At 32.5% G+C, this 27,032-nt stretch overlaps 1 protein-coding gene across 1 annotated transcript in view; it reads right to left on the minus strand.

Annotated features, from left to right (window-relative positions):
- Positions 1-1,044: 1,044 nt before the first annotated feature.
- Positions 1,045-27,032, minus strand: part of LOC143236303 (ATP-dependent DNA/RNA helicase DHX36-like) — a 31,180-nt gene continuing 5,192 nt past the window's right edge. Inside the window, exons 4-15 of the mRNA XM_076474579.1 lie at positions 25,019-25,188; positions 22,631-22,774; positions 20,778-20,895; positions 17,729-17,827; positions 16,458-16,631; positions 15,800-15,886; positions 13,664-13,741; positions 11,114-11,213; positions 10,180-10,279; positions 8,065-8,188; positions 3,122-3,274; positions 1,045-1,524 (exon numbers count right to left, since the gene is read on the minus strand). Of these exons, the coding sequence (XP_076330694.1) occupies positions 1,348-1,524; positions 3,122-3,274; positions 8,065-8,188; positions 10,180-10,279; positions 11,114-11,213; positions 13,664-13,741; positions 15,800-15,886; positions 16,458-16,631; positions 17,729-17,827; positions 20,778-20,895; positions 22,631-22,774; positions 25,019-25,188 (1,524 nt within the window). The 3' untranslated portion in view covers positions 1,045-1,347. The remainder of the gene's footprint in view (positions 1,525-3,121; positions 3,275-8,064; positions 8,189-10,179; positions 10,280-11,113; positions 11,214-13,663; positions 13,742-15,799; positions 15,887-16,457; positions 16,632-17,728; positions 17,828-20,777; positions 20,896-22,630; positions 22,775-25,018; positions 25,189-27,032) is intronic.

The following is a 27,032-nucleotide window of genomic DNA, read 5'->3' on the forward strand; positions in this document are numbered from 1 at the left end:
CTAAATTTGCCTCTGGGATTTTTATTGTAAGTCCTATTCATAACTTGCTAACAATGAAGAGCAAAACAGTACATTCAAGCATGTAAACACAAAACAAGCAAAACTGATTTTCAAATGTGTTACAAAAATTAATTATCTACCTGTTATTAGGTGAGTGGCAGCTGCTACTACCTTCATTACATTAAATGAATATTAAAATTGATCTATAACTGGTGTGATGCGACATCACAATATATGAAGGATAATCAGTTACACTATTTCTTTACTAGTCCTATATGAGTTTCTACACGTGCTGCAGAACACATTGTTATAGAGTAGAAAAGCCTCATCCTAAGTTTATCAAATCAGATAAGTTTACATGACACAAGTTTGATATTTCATAAAATAGGACTGATAGAGTGCTTGGTCAGATGCCTTTAGAGAATTATCTACTTGCCAGGAATTCAACATGATGAATAGTAATTCACAAACATTCCTTCAAACCTCAGTTTGTCTGGTAGTCATTCAGTGGACATATTACAAAAAAACACTACCTCGAACAAAATGTATGATTCACATCAACCAAAGGGGTGTGCTGAAATTAGTAATACTTCTTTACTCAAGCATTCTATTATTTAGATGGGTAGCCAGCCCTAACATTGAGATATTTGAGAACAGTTTTATGAATTTAAAAGAAATACAATTAACATATGCAATATATTGATTTAAGTCAAAGTCCTTAATCTTCCTAATTGTTGTTTACTAAATTGTTTTTGAATGCAGGTTAAAGCAAACTTAAATAGTGAATGTAGGGTGGGTTTTTATTGGTCTACAGTTAATTGGCAAATAGCATGTGATACATGGCTTGAGTAAAAAAAGAAATTGACAAAATGGAAATTAACATATTTGACAATTGTTACCATATATTACAAGTGCTTCCCAAAAAATACCCCTTTACTGTATTACATGACCCATATTACTAAGCAAGACATGCCCTGATGCACTGTATTCAGAGATGGGTCTTGCTGGTAACTGTGTGTAGACAAAATATTAGGATACTAGATACCCATAGATCAAGTCAGTACTTTATTTTTTATATCAATATGAAATACAACAGATACTGTCCTCTGTCAAATATGTTGGATTAGCTTTTGACAGTTATAACTAAACACACCACACTTCTCTTGGAACATGACATGAATACTGAAACTAGTTTAGATTAAATTAAATTTTGTGTACATCAACAAACAAATTCATTTTGGGAACTAAAAATGTATCCTAAGTACTATCCTAAGGAAACAGAAGACTTAATGGTCCAAATAGGTTAATGTGTATTATTACATACTGTTTATATCCACACACACATCATTATTCATTGTCATCATCCTGGCTGGTACATTCAACAGCTTGAAGAGGATCTTCTGATGTGATGAGTTCAACAATAGCTTTGAGTAATGCTCCTTCTGTGGTGCTTGGGTCCCAACATGCAACTCCAGGATAATTAGCTTTGTGTTGAAGAAGTTTGTCCAGCTCTTCACGCAGCTCCTACACCCACCATATTTGATTTGTGAAAAATGAAGTGTTTAACACAAGTATGTGTAAAAATTTTTAAACTTAGTAAGAACATTTTTTTCTAATTCTACTTTAACATTAAAATGTTCAGGACAAAAAGATAAAGTAAAACTTGCATTCTTTTTCCTACAGTACTAGTTAAACAAAACTTTGTTTGGAGATAAGGAAGCTTAGAGTAATGTCTGTTAATATAATCTGTCATTGAGGATATCTTTCATTTTAACAAACAAATTCAATAGAGAAACATTCTCTCATTGGATGATAATTTCCAAAATATAAAAAAGACAATGCAATTTTAAATATATGTAAACCTTTTTTTTTTTTTCAAACCAGCAATATTTTCAGTTTGCAATTTGTAAATGTTAGCACAAAACTACCTAAAACTCATCATTTTGTTTCATTTATATATTAGGTCTTTGAAATTTATACACATACATTCATTCCTTTAAACCACTGAATCTGAATTGGATCAGTTGTACTTAAGTAAGTACAAGTATACAAAAATAAATTAGCCTAGTTCACAAGCAGCATGAACTTTAATACTCTCTTATTTCATACTTGTGAGAACTTTAAATTCTTCCAACTTCTGATTAAGGAACAAACTAAATCTGGTACAAAATTCATCCTGAAGTTTTGTTTTCAGTACAATGCCTGGCCAAGAACCTTTATTACCATTTCAACTGTGTTCTACTATATGGGAAACAGCTTTGCAATATTCCACTGCCATATGTTCTTATTGGTTAACCACAACAACAATATGCTTTATGAAGACAGCTTTGTTGGCAGATTTTTCTACATTTTTGAGGGATCGAAGTCTAACTCGTGAAGTACTGTCCTTCTTAAAGTGTTATTTCAAACTTATCCATCCATTTATTAGTTACAACTCTAATTTTATTTAAGTACAGTTTATTAATTTAAATTTAGTTTTATTCATTCTTCTCTCTACTTGCATAATATTCCACTCAGAACATCAGCCACTTTATTTTCACTTGTAGTAAAGCATTTTATTTTATACAAGCTTTTATCACTTTTTACCCTCATTTAGTACACCTGCAACAAACCACTGGTCTCAACTTTCCAACTGTTAAGTCTTTGAGCCTCAAGTATGTTTGAAGATAAATATGACTACATGTAGGTTTATCCTTGAATTACTACACTAACAGAACAAACACAACCTTTTATCAAACAAGGATATAAATAACTTCTTAGAAAGGAAAAAAGCTTTTATCCCATTTTTATGGGATGCTTTATATTTTATTGCACATTCTATATAATTAACTTTAATGTTTCCATGGTTTCAAGTACCATACTCTTAGATCTCTTCAGTTTTTTTGTTGTTTTTTAATATTATATATATAAACAGAATGGCACTAACAAAGGGGTTAAATGGCCAAATGAGAAATATCCCATTAGGGAAGGATAGCAACTACTTGGTATCAGCAGCAATACTAACAGCCACTCTAAACTAAATAATGGGGTTAACTCTCATAGCTCATTGTTAGAATGCTCTCACTGTTGTATTACTAGAGATATCATATAGTAAATACACCAAACTATTAATAAGAAATACCTTCATTAGATGTGCCACCTTAGGAGGACAGTGAAAAGCAATATATTTGTCTATGAATACAGTGTGGCATGACAGATCCTCACCAAGCGTGATCTGCCCACCAAAAAATAACAACGCCAAAGGTTGAATGTTGGTTGTATCATGTAGGAAAACCTAGACAGGACACAGAATTAATGTAATACAAACTGAACTAGTAATCCTACAAGTACAGCTAATCAATAACTGTTCATGTAGTTCCATTCAATTGATAATCAGTGAACCAAATATATATCTAATAAACTGCTAAAAAAATATAAAGGAACAAGTACATTTTTCTTATATAATTCTCAGTGTTCTAAATGTGATAATTTTTTATTCTTTTTATGTAATTTGCCTCATTTCAGTTCCATCTGTATCCATTTTTTACTGTGTGATGAATGGTAAAACATTGAAAAATAAAATTTTTAAAAATAACTAATATCACTAAAATTGATATCCCATATGAAACAATATTTTAAACAGTTTACATGCATTTATTCAAGACATGTTTGAAACATTCAATATCTTGTGTAATCTCCACGAGCTGTGACATACTCCTGACACTGATTTAGCACACTTCGAATAAGTCTATCGACGTTAACTTGGGGTACAGCAACCCACTCATCTACCAGGACTTGTCAGAGTTCCTGTACATTCTAAGGAGGGTGTTCGCATTCACCAACATGACTCAACAATATATCCCAACAATGTTCAATGTGATATAAACCTGGAGCCACTCCAAAGTCTCTATTCCATCCTTGTCAAGGAAGTCCATACAGTCTGACAGAACCACTAAAAGGCCTCACAACGGGTTCCAGAATTTTGTCTCTGTATCGTCATGCATTCAGATCACCCCTCTTGAGTATGAGTAAGTCTGTGTGGTCACCCAAGCATACGCCTGTCCAGACCATTACAGAACCTCCTCCATAAGCATCGACTTGCATAATGTTACAGGCAGAAAATCGCTCTTCTTGGCGTCTCCACACTATCGCACGTCCATCATCACGAGACACAGTAAATCTGCTCTCGTCTGTCCACAGCACGGTGGCCCATTTACGAAGTTCCCAGTCCAGGTGCTGACAGGCAAACTCCAACCTGGCTGCACAGTGTCGCACTGTCAGAATAATGCCTCTTGCAGGCTGTCTAGCCCTAAAGGCATCCTTTGTACAAATGATTGCAAACTATTTGGATCGACATACAGGTTCATGCCGCAATGACAGAGCCATAGCTAACCTGTCCCACAGAGCAGTAGTCACGATGTAGCAATCCTCTCTGGCTGTTGTGCAGCAATGACGCCCTTGACCTGGTCTCCTGCCATGAGAGTTTGTCTCCTGGTAGCATCACCAAAGTCTATTGATGACGCTTGGTGACACACCGACACGCTATGCCACCCTCCTTTGGCCATCCTCCAGCATATGGACTGCCCTGGCCACCTTATTCTCTGTCCAACGGTGCCTGGCTACACAGTGAGAAAACAACCCACAAAAGATCCATGTTGATGTTTGTTTTGAGAATTAATGAAGAATGCATAGTTTCATGTAACAGTCTTATATAGGGTATCTTGAGTTGTATTCTTGAGTGAGGCGAGTTTCGTTTGAGTTGCTTCAAACTTCACTCACAGGCTTAAAAATACACTTGTAGACGAATGGATGTTTTTCATACATAAATTTTATTGTGACAAAAATATACTGAAATGTATATATACTTGTTCCTTTAATTTTTTTCAGCAGTATATTTGATAAATACATTTCAACATAAAGGAGCACTAGCCAATGATGTTGATGAAAACATGAAATTATAATTCTATGGTTATCTTTAAATTTTAGAATGAGATAAAAGATTAACAAATTCCTTTAATGATTATTTTAACCACAGCAGAAATGTCACACATCATTAGGTAGAACAGCCATGGAAAACCTGTTGTATTATTACAAACACTTGTAGGGAGTTAGTTTGCTGATATTCTTTCAACAGAAATGGACTAACACTAAGAGGAAAGTTATAAAAGTACACTGGTTTAATGACAAAATACAAAAACCATTTACATTAAAAATTGTTCAATGTAGTTAATGACTTTAGAATTACATGGAAAATGCTGCTAAAGTACAGGTACAGTCAAGACTTGCATTTAACTTCATATTAGTGTTAAACTACTGAGCACTTAGCTATGACAAATTCAAAATAGTTTAGGATATTCCTAAATTGATTGATTAACTGATTTTATAACTTTTTTTGTAAATTTGAACAGTACATGTTTTATTGTCAACTATTAAATTAAGCTAACACAATTAATGATGCTTTATTTTGTTATTGGTATTCACTAGCTGTTCAGTGGTTCGAGTGATTTTTCTGGAGCAATACACAGGCTACTTTAATGATAAAGGTCTAGCAATGACAAGAGATACAATTCTGTACATTGAGAACTTTAATATAAAAATAACAAACAGTAATTTAACAAGAAATGGTAAAGCTATACTTTGCTAACTCAGAGTTGGATTTCCAATCACCAGGCAATTACAGAAACTTTAATTATTGCTCATTTTAACCTCAACCTTAATTACTCTCATTAGCATGGATAAAGATCAAATTACATGCAACTTTTTATGGAGTTACATTCAAAATTTAATTATCAACATATGTCAATAAGCTCAAGATCAAAATATAATTCATAATTTAAATTAACATAACTTTTAATTTCAAAAGAAAATATTTAAATACATAAATGATGGACATTTACTTAAATATATATACATATTACAGTGAATCATTACTGTATACTAAACCAGCAAATTTTTTGTATAATTTACTATCTTAACTAGTAATTATTGTTCATTTTGAATGTCTTTTTCTGTTGAAAGGGTTTCAGAACATCCATCAATTAGAAACAAAAATTACAGATACTGATAGGCAAAATTTTAAATAACCTCCCACCTTCTGTATTTTCTGATATATCATACATTTGTTATATCCACCTGAGAAGCTCCTCCCATCTCTTCATGTTTTAGAAATTACTTACTTACTCATGCTTATTTGTCAATGGTAGATGTTTATAACCAACAGAAAGGCTACAATTTGTAAACTAGGTCATTACAATGTTAATCTATTTTGGCAAAAGTCACCATTTCTCAAGCAGATTTTACTAAGAGAAGACTGAAAAAGGTTAATTAGGTTTAAAATGGTTGATAGCCTTGAAGAGTTAAATGCTACAGATTTATTAAAAGTTAATAATTCTATAGCTAGGGAACACCAGTAAAATGTATATGAATGTCCAGATTGGATTTAAGGAATTTTTTTCTCTCTCTCAAAAGGATGTATGGAGTAATCTTCCAATTGAAGCAGTTTCAGTGAGATATGTAAATGTGTTGAATGTCATCTTCAAAAGAAATTTATGAAAGAACACATTGCAATTAAACCTGGAAGTCAGTTCATGTTTCTGAGCACCTTTCCAACAGAATACATCACCAATATAAAGTGTACAGTGTCAGGAGACAGAATAGGTGAAACTGAGGAACTGAAGCACCAACATTCTAATGTTTCAGTCCTCTTCCAACTGTAAACTCAATCTTTGCATTTGAAGTGTGATGGTTATTTTATCCGACTACCTAATGTAAACGTTTACTGAAGTAATTTTCAGTAACTATCCTTAAAATATTTGTAACCAAATGATTAAATATTACCTTCTGATAAAACAAGCTATCTACACAGATTGTAGCCAAACATTACTCTGGTAATGAGTATAACTAACATTCTGTGATTACATTCTTATTGGTACTAAACTTATCTTTTTTTTTGTAAATAATTAATGGACATTTTTTACTGCAATCCCAGTAATCAACTCCCAATATTCAGGTAATTGCTTGATTTATGTACTATCACTAATTTCCTGCCCCTTTGAACTTTGACATACATAAACAAAAATTTAGAACAGTCTTTCCTAAAAATGAATTTGACCAATGAAAGTCAATTAAATAGTTCTGAAAATGTGTAACTTTAAGAGTAGCCTGACGTCCAAAATAAATTACTAGAACACATTGCTACTTAACTATAGAGTTCAGTTGTGGTATGGTACATGCTATGACAAAAACTAAAGTCTATGGAAATAAAAAATAAATCAACTCAGTAACAAATTCATACCATCAGATGTTTTACTTTATATAACTAAAATAACCAAGTTAAATTCGTGTAATAAAAAGGTTAATCATTTACTAAAAAATACTGTGAGGTTGTGTCTAATAGAAATAATCTAATTTCAACAAACCCATGACTTTACAGCACTCATGGAGCAACCAGCCTAAACTAATACATAATATAAAATAGAAACAATAATAAAGGTTAAAACAAGATCACAGTAAAAAAAAATATTTTAAAATTGAATTAACAACAATGGTAAAAATGGAAGTTAAAACAACCAACAAAACTTAATTAAAATAATTATATAACAACATATTACTCAGAGAACCATTTAACATACAGCTTGTATCCACTATAGTGTATAAGGTGTAAAGGTAATTCAACAATGGTCACCACACCACAGGTTTATAATTAAACTTAAAAATTAATGCATTAACTACAGTAAAGAAGATGTTAAACTAATGAGTGGTAAAAGTAACTGTGGTTACCATATTATATCAATTCATCATTAACCTTAAAGCCTGTTAGGATATGATTTAAACATGAAAGTTTTAAAAAGTTTGTTCTATAAAAGTATTAATCCCATAACTTATAGTTACACAGTAATCACTTGAAAGGCACTGTTAAAAGAATTCATCTGCCCAAAGTGCTTTGAATGACAATGAATCATCAGCTCAGGTGGAGATCACCAACAACTATCAATAATATCTTTCAACTAAGTCCTTCTCTGTGTTAATATTCTCTCAAAAATGAAGCTAGTAATTCAACAAAGTAATAGAAAAAAAATCTTTTACCTTTGTACTTTTGAGTTTTTGATAGTACACTAGCCATTGGGTGTGAAAGTTGAGTTCCATGTAGTTGACAGACTTAGGATGTAAGACAACCTTTCCATCATCCTCTGTGTACACTTTGGGAATTCTAGTTCAGTAACACAATTTCTAAACCTTCCAAAATGCTCATCATTGTTGTAATCATAAAAACAAATAACAGGAATTGTAATAGTAAATTAGTAAATGCTAGAAATGAGAAATAATAACAATTAATAGTTGATTCTACCTACCATTAATTTTGCCATGTTAATAAATATAGTGTGTGCATATGTGCAGTGTATATACACACACACAGATATGTAGGGTTTCCTTTTTTTGTACAGAAACAAAATACGTTTATTTTTTAAATGTTAATTTTGATCTTTTAATTCCAAACTCAATGGGGGTTCTTTGAGTACCTATCTATGTTGATTGACATTTATTTCAAATTTTACTAATCATTGCAAAGTTCACATCTACAAATTGTTACATTATTTCAACTAAACATTTTACACATTCTTGTCGAAGAGAGATTGACTGCTTTTGAAGTTGCAAATTTAGCAGTATATATGACCTAAGTAAATCATGGCTTATTTTAATATTACTTTCCAGTAGGTTCATTTGATAAGTTAAGCCTGGCTAACATCAAGGTTTCTACATTCATCTCCCTCCCAGTCTCACTCACTCTCTCTCTCACACACACTTGTGGGTTAAACAAAATCACTGAATAATGAAATGAATAACAGAAATCAAAAATATTTATACCAAAACTTGTATATATTTTAAGACTTGTATCAAAGTCAAACCTATATTCTAACTTCACTTATGCTGTACGTTTAATTATACTGAGATAGTCATTATGATTTAATCATATTTACTATAAGGTCATTAAGACAGCTGTGATTTAAGACAAAAAATGTATGAATAGTTTCAGACATAGATTTGAAAATGTTAGAGTCAAACCATGAGGGAGAAAGGTTTCTGGAAGCTGTTCAGGATGACTTTCTTTACCAATTAGCCAAATAACCCACTAGAGACAATGCTATTTCAGATTTATTGTTAACAACAAAATTAACTAAATGATTGAGAAGGAAGAAATTGGGTAATCTTGGTACAAGTGACTGTTGCTGTATTAGGTTCAATGTTTTGCTGGATATAAAAGAAAAGGAATAATGATATTTTGGTTACAAATTTAAGAAAAGCAAATTTTAAAGGGATACAAGAATTGCCTTTTGTGAATTTGACAGCCGAGTTACTTGGAGACACTGATAAGATGTGGAAAATATTTTAATATTCAAAGTAAACATATTTCATACAAAAAGAAAAAGGCAACTGCAAGTGAAAAATAAAATGACTGGTTCACAAAGAGTATGCAAGATAAAATTAAAGAAAAGCATCATAAATTTAAGAAATTTTGACTGACACTTATGGTACAAGTTTTAGAAGATTATAGAAGATCGAGGAAGTTGGTGAAACAGGAAATTAGGACATTAAAAGGGACGTATGACAGGTTGGCTGAAAGCTGAAAATGTAGAAGTTAACAGTAATGATTGCTTTAAATACATTAATAGTAAACAAAACATTAGAATGGAGGTAGAATCTTTGAGGAATGATAAAGGAAGGCTAGTGTCTGCTGATTATGAGATGGCTGGATTATTAAAATTTGCTTTTCCACTGGATTTTACTTAAATGAAGATCTAAGCAGTATTTCACATTTTGAAGAGTTGATAAATGGAAAAGAAATCAAACAAGATAACTGCATTAGTTCTGTGCTGGTTATGAAAAAAAAATTGAGAAGTTTAAAAAATGATGAGGCTCCGGGACAGATAATATTTACTGAAGGATTTTGAAAGAAGTTAAAATACTGGATAGGCAAGTCAGTTTCTACTAATTTCTGGTCAGTCTTTGAATAATGAATAGTTAGCTAATATAATTCCTCTTTTCAAGGGAGGTGACAAACATTGTCTGAGTAATTAGAGACCCATTAGCTTCACCTCAGTGATGGTAAAAGTTTTGGAAAGTTTGATAAAATATAATTTGTAAAAGCCTATTATAAAAATTTCTAAATATATTACAGAAAATTAGAGATAAGATACTTACTTGGGGCCTTTATGGGGGTTCCTGTTATGATGCCATTGCAGTTTGGCCACATTAGGATAGAGTCCAGCACAGATGACAGCTTTTAATAGCATCTGATTTTCTGGAGACATACACAGCATTTTATGTACATTAAACAGTAACCACCTACATGTCAACACACACACTCAACAGTAATTAGATTCATACAGGTATACATCAGTACCTATCTACCTAGTTTTTTCTTATACAAATATTTAGAAGAAATGTGTTTAAACAGTTGCAACATAATGGGATGTATGATAAAATGCTTAATAATACTGTTATGGGGAAAATATTGTAAAAAAAAAAAGGCTTAAATATAGGTATGAACCTTTCATATCTTTTTGAAGTAAAAAAACACTGAATTTGTAATTGATTAAATTAATGATAATAAGAAAGAGTTGATATTATTTAGTGTTGTCCTTGATTTAATTAATTACAGATTTGCAGTGTCCGTATCTATATTTATGCCATCTATATTTGCTCTCAATAATATTACATATACATGCTGGGTCTCATGATGAAGATGACCTAAGAAGGCCAAAATGTTGTTCTGTATTTTATTTTAATTAAAGTTTGAACACTCATACCAGTCATCTTTAAAATACATATGCTGTGTTTCATCATACATTCTGTCACCATTTAAATCTGTTCTTTCTAAACCTGTTGTACAAAAACAAAATACTTTTTCAACTGTTAATGTAGTTTTTTTTTGTAGTTAGAATATTCTGAACTAACTCTGAGATTTAACACTAATAATGCAAGTTGAAGTAATTCTGAAACTTGCAATAAATATATGTTTTTTGGTATTATCATGTTTTTTAATATTTATTATAAAATTATCAGTTAGTCAAAATTCCTAGAGTACTATTAAAAACGAGTGCATTCGTATCACAGGAACTAATCCAAGGAATACCTGAATTTCTGTTAAAATCTTTATGTTTAAAATCATCACAGTGAAGAAACTGAAGTTCATGAAGATACTGAGCAAACTGTTTCTTTAAATTTGCCAACATCTATATAGGAATAAAAAAGTTAATGTTAAACCAACTGATTATAATTTTCCACAAGTGACAAGTAATGCAGTAAGAAATATATTTTTCATGCAAAGATTTTTATAATTACAAGGTTTTGTATTACAAGTTATTATATTACACACCAGTACAGAGCTAAATATAATAAGAAACAGGCAAATGACACAGTTGAAACAGAGTCAATGCTAAACATAATAACTATACATTTAATTAACACATACAAATGAAGAAATATTTGATAAAACTTTACAAATGTTTTTCTACAGAAAAATAAATACAGCTAAATAGGTTTTCTTCTAAAATTCCACAATTAGCATGATTGAGGGATTCAAAACAGCAAGCAAATTTACCTTCCCCACCCTAGATTTAAATAAAATTCAGTAGAACAGCCAAATAAATTTCCTTTAGTAAGATGTTTAATTAGTCCTGAGGTTGATAACATTGTAGTAAAATGATATTGTAGGCTGTACACATCATTAAAACACATGCTGCCATGTTCAGTTATACTCTGTCTGATGACTGAGCATTTGAACAACAGCTCTATAACAGTTTTTAGTGAAAGAAGCAAAAGACTGACATAACATTATTATGTCCAAAATACACCACTCCTCTCTGTTTATTGTCCATCTATCTCGTACACAAGAATAATGGTTTCTTTCAACAATTCAATCCCACAGAAATCTACAATGTCAATTCTTGCAACTTGAAAGATATGTCTTCTTATGTAATAGCATGAATATTAATTTTATTTTAGTTGCTGGAGTTGTGCAACAGCTGAACAGGGGGTGAGACTGTAAACTTTATCTTAGATAAATCATACACTGTTTTCCTACATTCCGTACAAAGCCAGTATTTCTGTTTGGGAAAAAGGAATCCAGAATAATGGTCTGTTAGTACACAATTCACTTTGACTTCTGTATCTACTTTCCCAATTTCTAATTTTTCTTTGATGCCATATCTAGTGGCAACCACAAATCCCTTCAAAAAAGTGTAAGGACATGTATTAATGTTGGAAAATTTTGAAACATTGACCAGTGCAAAATTCTAGAAGACTTGTTACAGTTATCCAGGTATATATGCTTTGTAGAGGGTCATCACTCACTGTCATTTTTCCCTGGCTAAGTACTGTTCCCCACTGTTTTCTATAATTGGTTTTCATGTCATTGAAATAACTTGTCACTTTTCAGTATGAATCTTCTTAATTATTTTATTCACTGTTGTGTGGGATACATGAAAGGCTTTTGTCACTCACTTTTCTTGTCAGAACTGGATGTAGGTTTCTTTCTGGATGATCCTGCCACACTAAGTTGATTTATAATTCTTTGTTAGCTAATACCTTTAATTACAATGCATATTCCCATCTTAAAAATTCTAAACCCCCAATTTCAGTGTATTTATGGTCTGATTGTATCAATATCTTGCATCATTGGAAAAGTCTATTACTTGGTTTTCTGAAAATCAATAAATTATTGGTGGCTTTTGTTTGCTTAAAGTTATTCAAGGACTATCTGCACTTACTGCTCTTAATTTAGAACTAATAAACAAGAGGGAAAGGAAGGTAGCTAATCAACACCAGCAACTGACAACTCTTGAACTACTCTAATTAAATAGTGGGATTGGCCATCACATTATTGTTACCCCAGAGCTAAATGGATGATTGTGTTTGATTATGGAATTTGAATCTGTAGATGGATGAGTTGAGAACCCAAACAACCAGGCCATATTATTGGTGGTTAACAACGTACAAAATGTCAATCAACATTAAAAATTTAGTTCTAATCCATAAAATCCTTATATCAGCCATGATAGTTGTATGACTTTCTGATTTGCATATTCAAATGTTTCAATAGAGCCAACAGATCTATAACAACTCAATACCATGATCTCCAACAGAGGCAACAAAGAAATTGGAAGTGAATTGTTAATATTTTTTCCTAAAATAGGCAGTAGGAAAAAACTTGTTTGAAACCATTAATTTATCCCCCCCAACAGAAACAACAAGCAGTGTACATACATGTATACAACATTTAAATATTATTTCATAATACAGACAAGCTAAGCAGATACGATATAATTATACACAAACATTTCATACAACAGGTACAAAATGCTCCTGAAAAACACAGTGATGAAAATGTTCCAGTATAGTAAATGGATGTTTCTAAGGCAAATAATTATATCTTTAATGAAGAAATAAAAAAACAAAAACATTTAATACACTGCCATCTTTTACGAGTAGAGCAAGAAAAGTGTTCATCAATTTGGTAATCAAAGGACGAAAATTTCAGACATAAGATATGCACCTTCAAAGCTTTGTTTTGATTATGAAGTAAATACATAAGTGGACAAAAGGAGGTTACTCTACAACTCTGTGCATTTCACAAAATAATATAAAACATAGCCACCTATACAGTTATCAAAATAATGCATACCTTGAGGGTGCTATGCGACAGAAAATTTTCCCAACAGTACTGCTGATCATAGCCTTTCTCCATAGCAACTTCCCAACCCTTAAAGAAAAGGTCATAATTATATCCAACTTTTATATTAAGATAATTTACACTTTCTAGGTACATATAATTCACAATTGTTATATACACCTCAAACTGTAAATACTTCACAAGAACTGCCCTTATCAAGTTAAAAAAAGTTATAGTACCAGCAAACTACACATATTTTGTAAAATTTCTTAAAAAAAAACAAGGAAGTTAAGCTGGTTTACTTTATATCCTTAAGCTTGAGAAATATGTGATGTACTTAAGATTTGGACCTTTGAATGACAAGAGACAAAATTCCGAACATTTACATCGTGTAGACAAATCTGTGAATCTTATGAAACAATTCTAAAAATCTGGAATTTAAATTTTTTTTATTTCAAATACATATTAGTTAAAATGAATACATTTTAATGAAGTTAACTAAATAAAATCACAAGGAAGGATTGCCTTGAAAACAGCAAATCCAAACCTCTGACTAATTATATTAGTTTGTTATAACTTAAAAAAACAAGCCAATTTGCTGTTTTTAATGCAGTCCTGCAGGACTGCATTTATTTATTTATTTATACTGCATGTATTTATTTTTACTAAAATATATTCAATGTAAGTGAATTGTTGCTGACTATGTTGCACTTTCCATTACATTGTTAAATCTTTATAAAGTTAAGTGTTCATGTATTTCTTTTATTTTGTTTTATTTCGGCTTGTTTCTTAAGTTATAACAAATTAATATACATTAGGATGACTCTGTCATATTTTACTATTGCTATTTTGAGATTTAATAACTTTTAGCTTGAAATAACTTTCATAAATTAATACAACTCAGGTTTTATTCAGTTATTCATAAGTCAAATCATTCATTGAATTACTCCTGATAATCTTTCATCAACATATTTAATAAATAAACTCACTTCATGATGTAGCCATGAATGCTTTTAGGACAACATTAACACAATAAAGTTGAGGAATTTAAGTATTTCTTGGCAAATTTCATGCAACCCTACTTAACACCTAATTGTGTTAGCCATCCCTAATTTTCAACTGATAGACTACAGGGAAGACTAGTCACCGCTACCCACTACCAGTTCTCAGGTTACTCTATCAACAGATGGGATATATCACATTATAATGCCTCCATGGCTGAAAGGACAAGTATCTTCAGCAACAGGTTTTACCAATATCTTCAACAGTAAGTAATCAAATATTAAGATTACAAGAAATCTATAATTAATGTTTTTGTATTCAAATATCAAACATTCAACGGCTTTATACCTTTTAGTTTGAAAAAAAGAGCCGATTGATTTATAAGCCTAATTCACTAAAATGTCAATGATTACTACAGTTTACATTAAGTGAATATTTCCTAGAGTTCCAATACAAAGCTTTCCAGGTGCTTTTCAACCTTAATTTATGTTCAAAATATATGACTTCCTAATTTAAGTTTTCTCAGCAAGTGAAAATCGAGGTCAGATATGATTTGAACTTATGGCTTTTAACTAATTACCATGCACGTAAAACACAACCAAATTACTATGTCTAGAAGGTCATGTGCCTTAGTTCTTTTATTTCATTGGCTGGTTATCAAAAGCATAATTTGATAAATCTGTTGAGATATGCCACTAATCCTGTAACATTCAAAATCAGTTACGTCATTTCTTTGTTGCTGCTGGAAGTGCCAAGTGTAATCACTCAACTGCAAATGTTATGAGTACAGAAGAATTAAAAAAAAAAAATGACAATTAAAGTTTGTCAGATATCCAACTCCAGTGTTTGTTTACCGACTACCTTGAATGTCACTAGTGCTGGTCTTCATTTCCAGACACAGTACATTCTTTAAACTTAAACAGCAGGAATGTTTTAGATAGCATAATCAATTGATGATGGTCACCATTAAAGGAAATACAAGCAATTCAGTTGGATAAAGCATCAACCCAAGTAGAATTACAACTACAAATCTCACCTTCTTCAGAAAAAATATTAACATATAAATACAGGACATGAGCATGAGGATGCTTTAAATTCACAACCTTAGGTCATTAACTGTAGTGTAAACCATATGTATAAACTCACATTGAAGGCCTGTACGAGCATAAGATGGTCACTTTTTGAGTTTTGTGCTATTTGTTTACGCTTCCAATCAGCTTGTTCTTCCTTTCCCTGAATAAAAACAAAACAAGTCCCACTACTTTAAAAACGTACAAAAACTTAGTTATAAAGTGTCCTGGTGAAATTACCTATTGATTTCCTTAAATTATAACAAGGTGGAAAATTATGAATTCACTTAGCATCAACATTTGAGGCAGATTTTACAGCAAAACAGAAGAAAATTTGTCTTACAAAAATTCTACATAAGAATAATAAATTGAACAACTATAACTGAGTTTTCAAACTTGGAGAATTTCACTGTTCATTTTCTTTTGTTCTAGTAGAGTAAACAGTGCTTTCTATAAACTCAACGTATAAAATAAAGCCCGACTTGTGAATAAAGGAGAAAACATGTTTTAATCACAAACAAAAAGTATTGGTTCATTATTCCATACATGATTAAGCTTGTCCTTGAATGAATTACATTCTTAATCCACTTAAAAATATTTCTAAGGTAATTAAACACATGCTTAACAAAAATTTGTTAATGTTTTAATCTCCTTTTTTCTTAGTATTTACTAACTTGCATAAATACTTTTATTTGTGTATTTACTTAATTTTGTACAAAATGTCAACATCTCACCAAAGGTATAACAAAAGCATCTTTAAAACTAAGGTTGGCAGCAACAGTAAGAATGGGATCAAGACAAGAGAAGATAGCCCCCATCAGAATCATCTTTCCTGTGTGAGGGTCCAGAGGAAGCTGGGCTAGATGAAATCCCAGTGGCGTGAGGTTCTCATCTTCATCCAAGGCATTCTGTAATATAAACCTGTTTGTTCCAAGCAAAATACTGGAGAATACTCGTAACATTTGTAACATGCCATGGAGTTATTTAATAAACTGCTATTTTATATGAAGTATTTAAAAAACAAGCAGGTTGTATGGTGAATAACACCAGAGGTGTGAAACAACTCGTTTTTATAGTAACAAATGAGACCAAATATATCAATAATAACAATGTTACCAGCTTCTCTCTTAACTATTCCTCCACCCACTTCCAAATAATATTTCAACAATACAGCTAACACTGACAGTATCTTCTTTCTCACTACCAACTTTCTTTGAGCTAATAGTTGGTTGGTTGGTTTGTTTTGTCACCAAAATTTTATGTTAATACTTTATTAATATCTGTAATGTAAATCCAGCTGTATGCAATTAAAGCTGATTGGGTATATACATAATTTCTTTCACAATAAAGTGCATGATGGCCTACAGAGAGTGGTGATGAAATACTATTTTACACTCTTCTCATCACAAATCCATACAGGGTTAGTTTGGAAAAACCACCCAAAGTACTTGGAATTATTATTAATAATATCATATTATAACTATTTCTCTATAACTTTAGTTACTGGATACAATCCATTTCTAACAAATGGCAACACTAAGTACCAAGAAGTAACTGATGTTGTTAACTCAAATTCACTCAATATTGTCAATTCAAATTGTTACAGGAAACTCGGACAGCAACTGAATCTGTTTTTTAGGTAGGCTATTTTGTCACATATGTTTTTGAGTTAATAAGAATAATGTTCTGTAAAGGCCATTTAATTTAGATGGACTGTTTGGTTGTCCACAATAAGTTTTTAAGGGTGGTCAACTGTCCCAAAAGCAGTTGCATATGGCTCTTTCTTAACCCAGCTGGGAAGGCTATGTTTACTCCTATTTGAAATGTAATCCTGAGAATAATATTTTTAAATAAGCCTACATAATATTTCTTTCATGACTTACAAAACATCAACTGTAATATGCAACAGACGTGCATAAAAATCCTAACATTACATGGAGACAAATCATAACACATTGATTCACAAACTATAAAGAAATATACTGGTGATTACAAATGAACTTACCAGTTTTTCCAGTAGATTAATGGACAATGCCACAGCTTTTGGATCAGGAGGTTGCATTGCCTTTTTCAAGAATAGTTCAATCTTTCCTAATTTTAATAACTGCAAAACATGAACAGAAGAGAAAACATAACACGTACAATGTTATTATTAAAATGTTAATACTTAATATATCATACACTGGTAACAGAATATACAATATTTCTAATAGTAAAACCCAATTTCATCTATGAAGAAGTAACATGAATCGGGCAATATCAGGATTTACCTTGTTCTTTGGTCTGGTGATTATAATAAGAAAGGATACATATGTTATGCAACTTTCCTATTCTTCATCAACTAAGGCTGTTTTTCATTAATCATTTCAAATAGATATTTTTCCAACTAAGAGAATTTCTACTGCCAGCTGCCACATCATCCTAGATATTTTCAAACTATTAATTACTCCAATAACACATAGATCAAATCTCTTAGAAAGGTAGTTACAAACTCTCAGTTTAATTTTCAAAAGACAAGTAAACTAACCAGAAATAACTAATAAGCTTACAGTTTGTTCATACTGTCACTACTATTTCTTACCCTAACACTGTGCAACTAGTGTAAAAGAAATATAACCAGGAGCATAGCCATAATGTGCTACCTCATAATAAAAATACTTCAATAAATTGTAAGAATCTCATTAAATAGTATTTCATTGAAGCTTAAAGAAACAAAAATCTGTACACCACTATTTAGTAATTTCTATCATTTATTTTACATTGTGAAATTCTAAAATTTTCTCTAAAGATTCCTTTACTATTAGTTTTTGTTTTTTTTTTATCAGGTTTTATTTCTTATCTGGAATCAGTTGCAACTTAGTTGATATCTAATAGCCTTTATTTTGATATTTTATTCTTCCAAATCCTTTAGTCACCATTGTGGGTTATAAATCATACAAATCAAAAACAAAGTATTTCTTATCTAGGATACCTCTCCTTTGAACATGGTTTACTGACACTTTTGGTAACAATTTACTCGATCAAGTTCAATTTACACATCATAAAAACAGTTCCTTTTCAATAAATATAAATTTCTTCTATTCTTTTATCTATATGGTTGAGTTATCAGAATATTTTCTCATCTCCAAACATACTCACTAAATCTAACTAAGTTTTAAGTAATATATTCTTATATGAGAAAATTTCTCTAACTTTCAGATGCATATAATCCAACTCAACATTTTTGAAAATGAAAAGAGCATCTAAAGAAACTATAGAACTGTGTTAAAAGTCCTATATTTTTGGTTTGTTCCTTAGTGTTTTAAATTTATTAGATTCTTCTCTTCAGACCTGTAGGGCCTTAGATTAGTCACGGTTTTTCAAAACCATAAATTACTGCTCCAGTCACTTTACTCACTCTACAATGACATGAAAAGTTTATAATATTCTCTTGTTAAACTGTATTGAAACATCGTCCATGTTGTCTGAACAGTTGCAGATGAAACCACGTCACAGTATCATAAAAATGGGAACAAAGTGTTGTAGCAATGAAAAAAAAGAGAAGGAAAATTACATTGTGATTCATTGTATTTTCATGAAAATATTATTCCTTAGGAAATATATCATTATACTTTAGGATGCAAAGAAAACTCTTTCGAGCTGTATAGAAATGATAGCTCAAACTTTGTTTTTTCATTGTTCTTTGCATATTAAATGGATTACTCTAAACAAATGTAATAATATGACAAAATATCACATTTCAAAATGTTTAGTTACAAATTGCTGAAATAATTTGAATTATTATTATTACACCTTAAATTTGGAAATATAAGTAGGCATGCACTCAATGTGTTTATTATGAAACAACTATTTTCAACTTACAAGTAACATCAAAATTCTAAAAGTACAAAAGTTTTCTTTTATAATGTGATATAAGTAGAAATATATTGACATTTGTGACAAGTTAATTCTGACTGATGTCATTTTGGTAATTTTTGCAAAACTATGCCAATACCATCCTCCCCAGCTTTCCCTAATTTTTAACTGATAAACCATAAAGGCAGCTAGCTAGCCAACTGTTGGGTTACTCTAATCAAACAGTGGAATCATCACTGGTTTTAACACACCCATGGCCCAAAAATGGGAAAAGCATTTTAGTTACATTACCAACAAACTCTTGGATCCTAAGTCCAGTAATAAAAAAAAAAAAAGGCTATACTTGGACAGTTAATTTTAATACTATAATATGCAGGAACATTAAGTATTGTCTACAATCTTTATCTGGTAGAGTGAACAGGTAGACACACAAGTTTTTAACATGGTACCTTGGTCAATGAAATGACTAATATTCTTTTGCTCGGATTAACTACAGTTTACATCATTCGCTTATGATATCACACAAGCTTTCCTATGAGGAAGACTGATGATTTATGGTAGTCTCTCCTTACATTCAATACACTATGTAAAGGAAGAAATTGATCTTTTACACTGAGTGCATCTTTCCTTAATTCTCAATGGAAATAAATGTCAGTGACTTGGGTAACACTGGCACAATGGGAAGAACAGCATTAAAATTATTTGTACATATTGTTATACTTTGTCAGCTCTCTTTCTCAAATTAAGCCCTCAGTCTGATAAGCAAAATTTAAGTTCCTTGTTTAGCTAATAAAGTTCTCAAGTTGAACTAGTTAAGTAGTTGTTTATAAATGTCTTATACAGTGTTTAATCTCATGCATTGGTATTTTTTTTTAAATAGTTTAAGTGTGGAATAAAGACTATTTACACTGATTCCAGTCTCTTTCTCCCAACTATCAATGCAACAGTACTCACTTTCATAGGTTTCTGTCAAACCTCCTGTATTAGATCATATCCAATTACTTTGAGAGAAATCAGTGAGCCTAAGGATATCACAGTGTAAGTAAGAAGAAAATCTGAAGCCATAACCAGAATCTGCTAATGTCAAGCACACTGTTTTTGTTTATCTCAGAAGTACATTTCATTGTAGTCTCCCAAAAGACTTGTACTGCCTTAAGATCCTTAGATACTGTGTATTTATTGGAACAAATGCCACTCACCTTTATTCTTAAACATAAAGTTTCTAGTCGTGTTCTCAAAATCTCAGGAAGTTGATAGTTTTGCAGCTGTGATTCTCTAAGCTTGGTGTATAGATGGTAACATATTCCTTCTTGTACCCTAGTTGAGAAGTTCTATATTTTTGTAGTAGGTATTAAGAATATTCTATTATCTACATTATCTCAAAAGAGAAAATTTAATCCTGTGCCCATTATTACTTGAAAAAAAGGTTATTATACCTCATAGTCTTTCATAGTAAAGGAGATGACATTACAAAATACACATTTTTACTCTTGATAGTAACCCTAAAATATATGTAAAGTTTGTTTTTTTTATCTAAGTTCAAGCTATGGCTTAACAGTGAATTAAGTTCAAAAGCATAAGAAGGTACTTTATTTTACCATACAAAATCACTTTGGATGTGAAAAATTGTTCATAATTTATATTACAAGGAACAAAGCAAAACATGATTTGATAACCTGAAGTTTTCCTACAAGAAATATGCTCTAGTTTTTTGTTTGTCACAGTTTGATATTAATAGTTCTTCATAAACAGTTTTTGTTTCAATAAATATAAAATCATAATAAGAATCAGTTTTCAGGCTAAATATTAACTGGAAATCTACATGCTTTTTCCTGTTAGGTGATGAAAGAATTCTTTGAGTTACTCACATCCTGTAATTATATAACTAACTATCATCAATGAAATGTTTCAAATTAAGAAATATTTATATACCTTTTAGCTCTAAGAAGTTTTTAAAACTTGGTTTTAACCTGTGTAATTTTCTTCACTTAGGATTTATTCAAGTTTTCCTTTCTAATTCTTTGTCTTATTATTTATGCTGATACATAAATCTACACTGTGGCGAAAAGTGAACCACTGCTAAAGAGAAAAGTTTTCATAGTGTGTGGATTGTGTGGCAGGAAAAGTGCCTCTTTTCTTTGTAACAAAGCAACTAGAACCAAGATAACAAAAATTCAAATAACATATAATTTCATTTCAATGACATATACTGAAAGTAAATTGGTTTAATTAGATTTTTAATGCAACAGTACCACACACAGAAAGGAATTTAAGAATGGTGTGGAAAGTATAGGGTTCATCTTCTGCACTTTTAAATTTCAGATTTAATATTCAACTGTAGTAACTATTGTATGTTACTGTCAGCTTAAATTACAAAATGTCTGTAAAAGACAGAATATGGAGCATTGTATTACCTTACATTATTCACTTAACACACAAAATATACTTCTCCTAAGTTCCTTTTTTTTTTCTAAAGTTAATTACAGTATCTGTAGACTAAAAATAACATTGGAAATACAGCTTACAAAAATCATTAAAATCAACCAATTACTAAGAGGCATAGCAAGTAGACAATGTTTTAACCCACTTTCATCTTTATCAAATCTAAGATTTTTCAATTTGTAAATGTTAATCTAAGCCGAAGGGAGTAACCATACTAGCAAGCAGTCTTGTCTATTTTATTACTGCTCACAAGATACTTTTCTGATATTGGGCCATTGGTGTCCACAATAAGTCTTTGCTAAGGAATGTTTGTTTCGTTTCTGATGAAGGGCTTTATAAATAATTCAGATTCTCCAATTTCTTTCTCTTACAGTTATTCTGTACATTGTGTACATGGCATTTTGTTCTGTTGAGATATTTGGAACGTGTTGAAGCTGTGGTTCTCATGAGATGGCCAAGCCATCTAATACTTGCATACAGATAAAATGCAGACTTTGTGAAGATATTCTGAAGTGGATTGAAATGTTGTCTAATTATTTCAACAGCCACATATTCCATTTTAACAAACTTTCTGCTATCTACTAGCTACCATGTGTTTCAAACAACATACCTTCCAGCTCTGCCTCTACGTTGTCGGGCATTAGCTAAGGCAATCCAATCAGGTTTGAGGGTGGCAATATTATTCTCAACATCAAAGCTACTGATCTTAATTTTTCCACTGTCTATCACAAACACTATGTCATCAATAGTTATGCTACGAAAAGAAAAAAGTACTCTTGAATTTTTGGAAGTAATAACTTCAAGTAGTGGGAGAACTTCCAGCTACATTTCATTTATAACATTTGAATTAAGAACAAAATATAAAACACGTATGCAAGATAAAACAATTTTAGAAGGATAAACAAAAGCAACAAAATCACAAAAATACATTATGTGTAAAAGAAATAAATTTTAATTTTAGCATAGTAAATATTTAACTTATGCAGTTCTAACTTCATATTCTATTGAGTATGGTGTGTACGAGTTAGCTTTAGAAATATTTAAGTGACATTATGTGTATACATGGTCCATCCAAGGTAGAACATCCACATACACTGCTGGCTAAAATCTTAAGGCCAATGGACATAAAGAAAAAATATGCATTTTGTGTTGTTAGACTCAACCACTTATTTGAGTAGAGCTTCGAAAGATGAAAATAAGAAAAGGGAAAATAAATGTTTTAGCATTTAATAGGGAAAATGTGAACACTATGAAATTAGCCTAAATACTAGTTCTTCAACAGTTTAAGACCATACCAAAAAGAAGTCTTAAACAGGGTAGGAAATGCCCAACAAGAGGTCTCAGTAGTGAGTTGCACAGCCATCATTGCGAATAACTTCAAACATTTGCTTTGGCATGGTCGATATAAGCGTTTGCAGAAGGCTGGCTGGAATGTTATTCCAAGTGGTGAAGATGGCTTCATGAAGATCATGCATTGTTTGGAATTGACATCCATTTCTATAGACTTCCCTTGCCATCCACACCCAAACATTTTCAGTGGGGTTCAGTTTGGGCAAACACGCTGGATGGTCCAAAAGAATCACGTTATTCACCATGAAAAAGTCCTTTGTTCTGCAGGCATTGTGGATTGCACCATTGTCCTGCTGAAAGATTCAGTCAATTCCACACAAGTGAGGGCCTTCAGTCAATAAGGATGCTCTCTCCAACATGCCAACGTAGCCAGCTGCTGTTTGACGCCCCTGTATAACCTGAAACTCCATAGTTCCATGGAAGGAGAAAGCTCCCCAGATCATGATGGAACCTCCTCCACTGTATCATGTAGAAAATGGCTCCAGTGGGATATCCTTATCATGCCAGTAATGTTGGAAGCCATGGTCCACATCCAGGTTAAATATTTTCTCATCAGAGAACAAAACTTTCGTCCATTTTTCTACGTCCCATGTTTGGTGCTACTCAGCAAGGTTTAAACCAGCTGTTTCGTGGTGTGGAAGTAGGTGTGGCCTTTCAAGATGTTTACAGTTTTTAAAGCCTTTCTCTCACAGATGCCGTCTTATTATTCTTGAGCTGCATTCTGCATCCGTAAGAGCCTTAATCTGGTTCGACGATCGGCTGGTGTCTTGCCGGACAACACGTTGAATCCTCCTGCTCAACGCCTGCGAAATTATCTTGGGCCGACCACTTGAAATTCTCGTTCCGTATCACTCAGGGTCTTTTAAGAAATTTAGCAACAGCAGTTTTACTATGCCCAATCTCACCAGCGATGGCACATTGAGAGAGACTTTGCTTTTGCAGCTCGACAATTCTGCCATGTTCAAACTCTGTAAACTTTTAGCCTTTGCCATGTTTTTACCCAATGTAACACAGAAGATGTTGGTTGGAGATGTTGACAGTGCTAATGCTTGAACACAAATGACTAAATTTCGTTACGTGTTTACTCGATTAATGCTTCTGATTAGACTTCCCTTGCCATCCACCCCCAAACATTTTCAATGGGGTTCAGTTCGGGCAAACACCCTGGATGGTCCAAAAGAATCACGTTATTCACCATGAAAAAGTCCTTTGTTCTAAACATGAAACTGATTTATGATGTACAAAATTTCGAAATATAGGCAAAAGAGAGTAATTGGAAAATTGCAACTAGTCATCACTACCCTTTGCCAACTCTTGGGCTATGCTTTTTACAAACAAATAGTGGGATTAACCATCACTTAAAAAATCCCCAGCACGTTTAGTGGGATGGAAATGAGGGTTGTCTCCATGAACTGACAACTTCACCATGCCAAGCTTTGATAGTATTTGTCTGCTGTTCTTTTTTGTATGAATGGTACTATGACCAATAAAATATTCATTCCACAAGCAACTTGATGCATCAATGTTTAAAAAAGACTTAATGGATTTCACTCAATAAATTTAAAGTTAATACTTTTAACCATTTTGTTAGGTTAAATTTACAAATGGCAGATTTACAAGTTACTTTTAATGTAATAAACAGACTTACCTAGTTTCAGCAATGTTTGTAGCCAAAATTATTTTTCTAATGCCAGGTGGGGGTCTGTTGAAAACTGCTTTTTGATTAACAGTTGGCATAAGAAGATTCAAAGCATATATTACAGACAGCTGCAAACAGAGGTGTAGAGGAGGTTCACGAAACTGTGTGTAAGCTCTGAACTAGAGATGTGCAGAACCAAAGTCCCTGATGATAAATGGACTCCAACATCTTCAAGGCCAAGGTCCTGGCAAAGCCAGTGACCCAAAGTCTAGTTTCGATTGAATAAGAGCACAACATATCTTTAGCACAGAACATCGATCCACTCAACAAGTGGTAGAAGAGAAAACAAAGAGGATGTTCACTGCTCTTGTACACTTGACTCATAGCTGCTTGACATGTGGTGAAAAGTTTAGCTTATGATCAACAATTAACCTCAAAAGCTTTGTCTCAAGGACCACAGGTAGCACAACTTCACAGACATGGATTTTCAGGATCAGGGTGAATACCCCGTTGTCAGCAAAAGTGCATGCAAATGGTTTAAGAGAAAGAAGTTCAAACTGTTTGCTGTGGTCCACTTCTGTAAACAACTGAGGGCAGTCTGTAGCTGCAGCTCAATACACCTCATGTTTGACAACTGACATGAGATGTGAAAGTCATCAACACAGAGCCAGTTTGCAATAGTTAGATGGAGTTGTTCAGTGATGGCATTAATCACTATACTGAAAAGTGTGACACTCAAAACACAGTCGTGAGGGACTCCAAGTTCTTGTAGAAAAGAACAGAAGAGTGTCGAACCCACACAAACTTGGAGTGACCTGTCCATTAAAAATTAATAAAAATGGGCAAATGACCACATAACCCATACAAGTGGAGGTCTTGAAAATAAGCCTTCTCAAGCTGAAAGAATATTGATACCAAATGTTGTAGTTTAAGAAAGGCTTCTCTTGATTGAGGTTTCAAGTTGAATTAGATGGTCCATGGTGGAACCCACATTGGGTGGGCAAGAGGAGGTTGTTTGATACAAAGGAAACCAGACAAGATGAGCATTAACCATCCCCTTTAAGGTCTTACAGACAGCTCAAAGAAATTGGACAGTAATTTGAAGGAATCTTGGAATCCTTCCCAGGCTTAGAGAGAGGTAGGGCAATAGCCTGGCATCGAGCGTCAGGAAAAACATTCTCCTACCAGATCTGGTTAAAAGCAATCAGAAGAATAGCAAGATAAGCAAGAGATAGATGCCACAGCATTTCATACTGTATATCATCAGGTCCAACCAATGTACTGCCAGATTGATGAAGGGCCAGTTTGAGTTCCACCAGTGTAAAGAGACAATTATAGTCATAGAGACAATCAGCTCGAAAGGAAAGAGGTGGTCACTCTGTCTGAGTCTTGATGGCTAAGAAGGTGAAAGATAAAGCAGAAGTGCTAAATACCCAGCAAAAGCTTTCACCAAGAGTGTTGGCAATGCTCCTGGTATCAGTTACTTCCTGGTCAGAGAGCAAGATCGAAAAGGGGACAGAATTATACTGCCCACTGACCTTTTGAATCTTGTCCCATATGACTGATTGTGGAAGATATGCTGGTTATGAACTTAATCCAAGATTTCTTCTGGCTTTCACATCTTACCTGTCAAGCATATGCATGGGCCTGCTGAAAAGCAATGCAGTTCGAGAGAGTGGGATACCTACAAAAGGTATCCCAGGCCTGTTTCTTAGCCTTTTGTGCCATGTGGCAGGCAGGATTCCACAATGGACTAGAATATCACGTCGAGATTTTAGAAACACGTTGAGAGCAGCTGCCCGTATATAATACAGTCACTTGCTGCTGCCATGCAATTGTCTATTGACGACTTATTGATGATGACAGAATCAAGTTCTGCAAGAGTAGCAAGAGGGCCAGTTGGCTTGATTCAGCTTCCACCAGGGCACACAGGTCAGGTGGCATCAATCATGACTGGTCTATCTCAAAATTATCATTGCCTTGTGGGTTACTATCAACCCTCCATGAAAGGGAGCAAATTGAG

The sequence above is a fragment of the Tachypleus tridentatus genome, chromosome 13 (assembly GCF_004210375.1).
Source record: "Tachypleus tridentatus isolate NWPU-2018 chromosome 13, ASM421037v1, whole genome shotgun sequence".
NCBI lineage: Eukaryota > Metazoa > Arthropoda > Merostomata > Xiphosura > Limulidae > Tachypleus > Tachypleus tridentatus.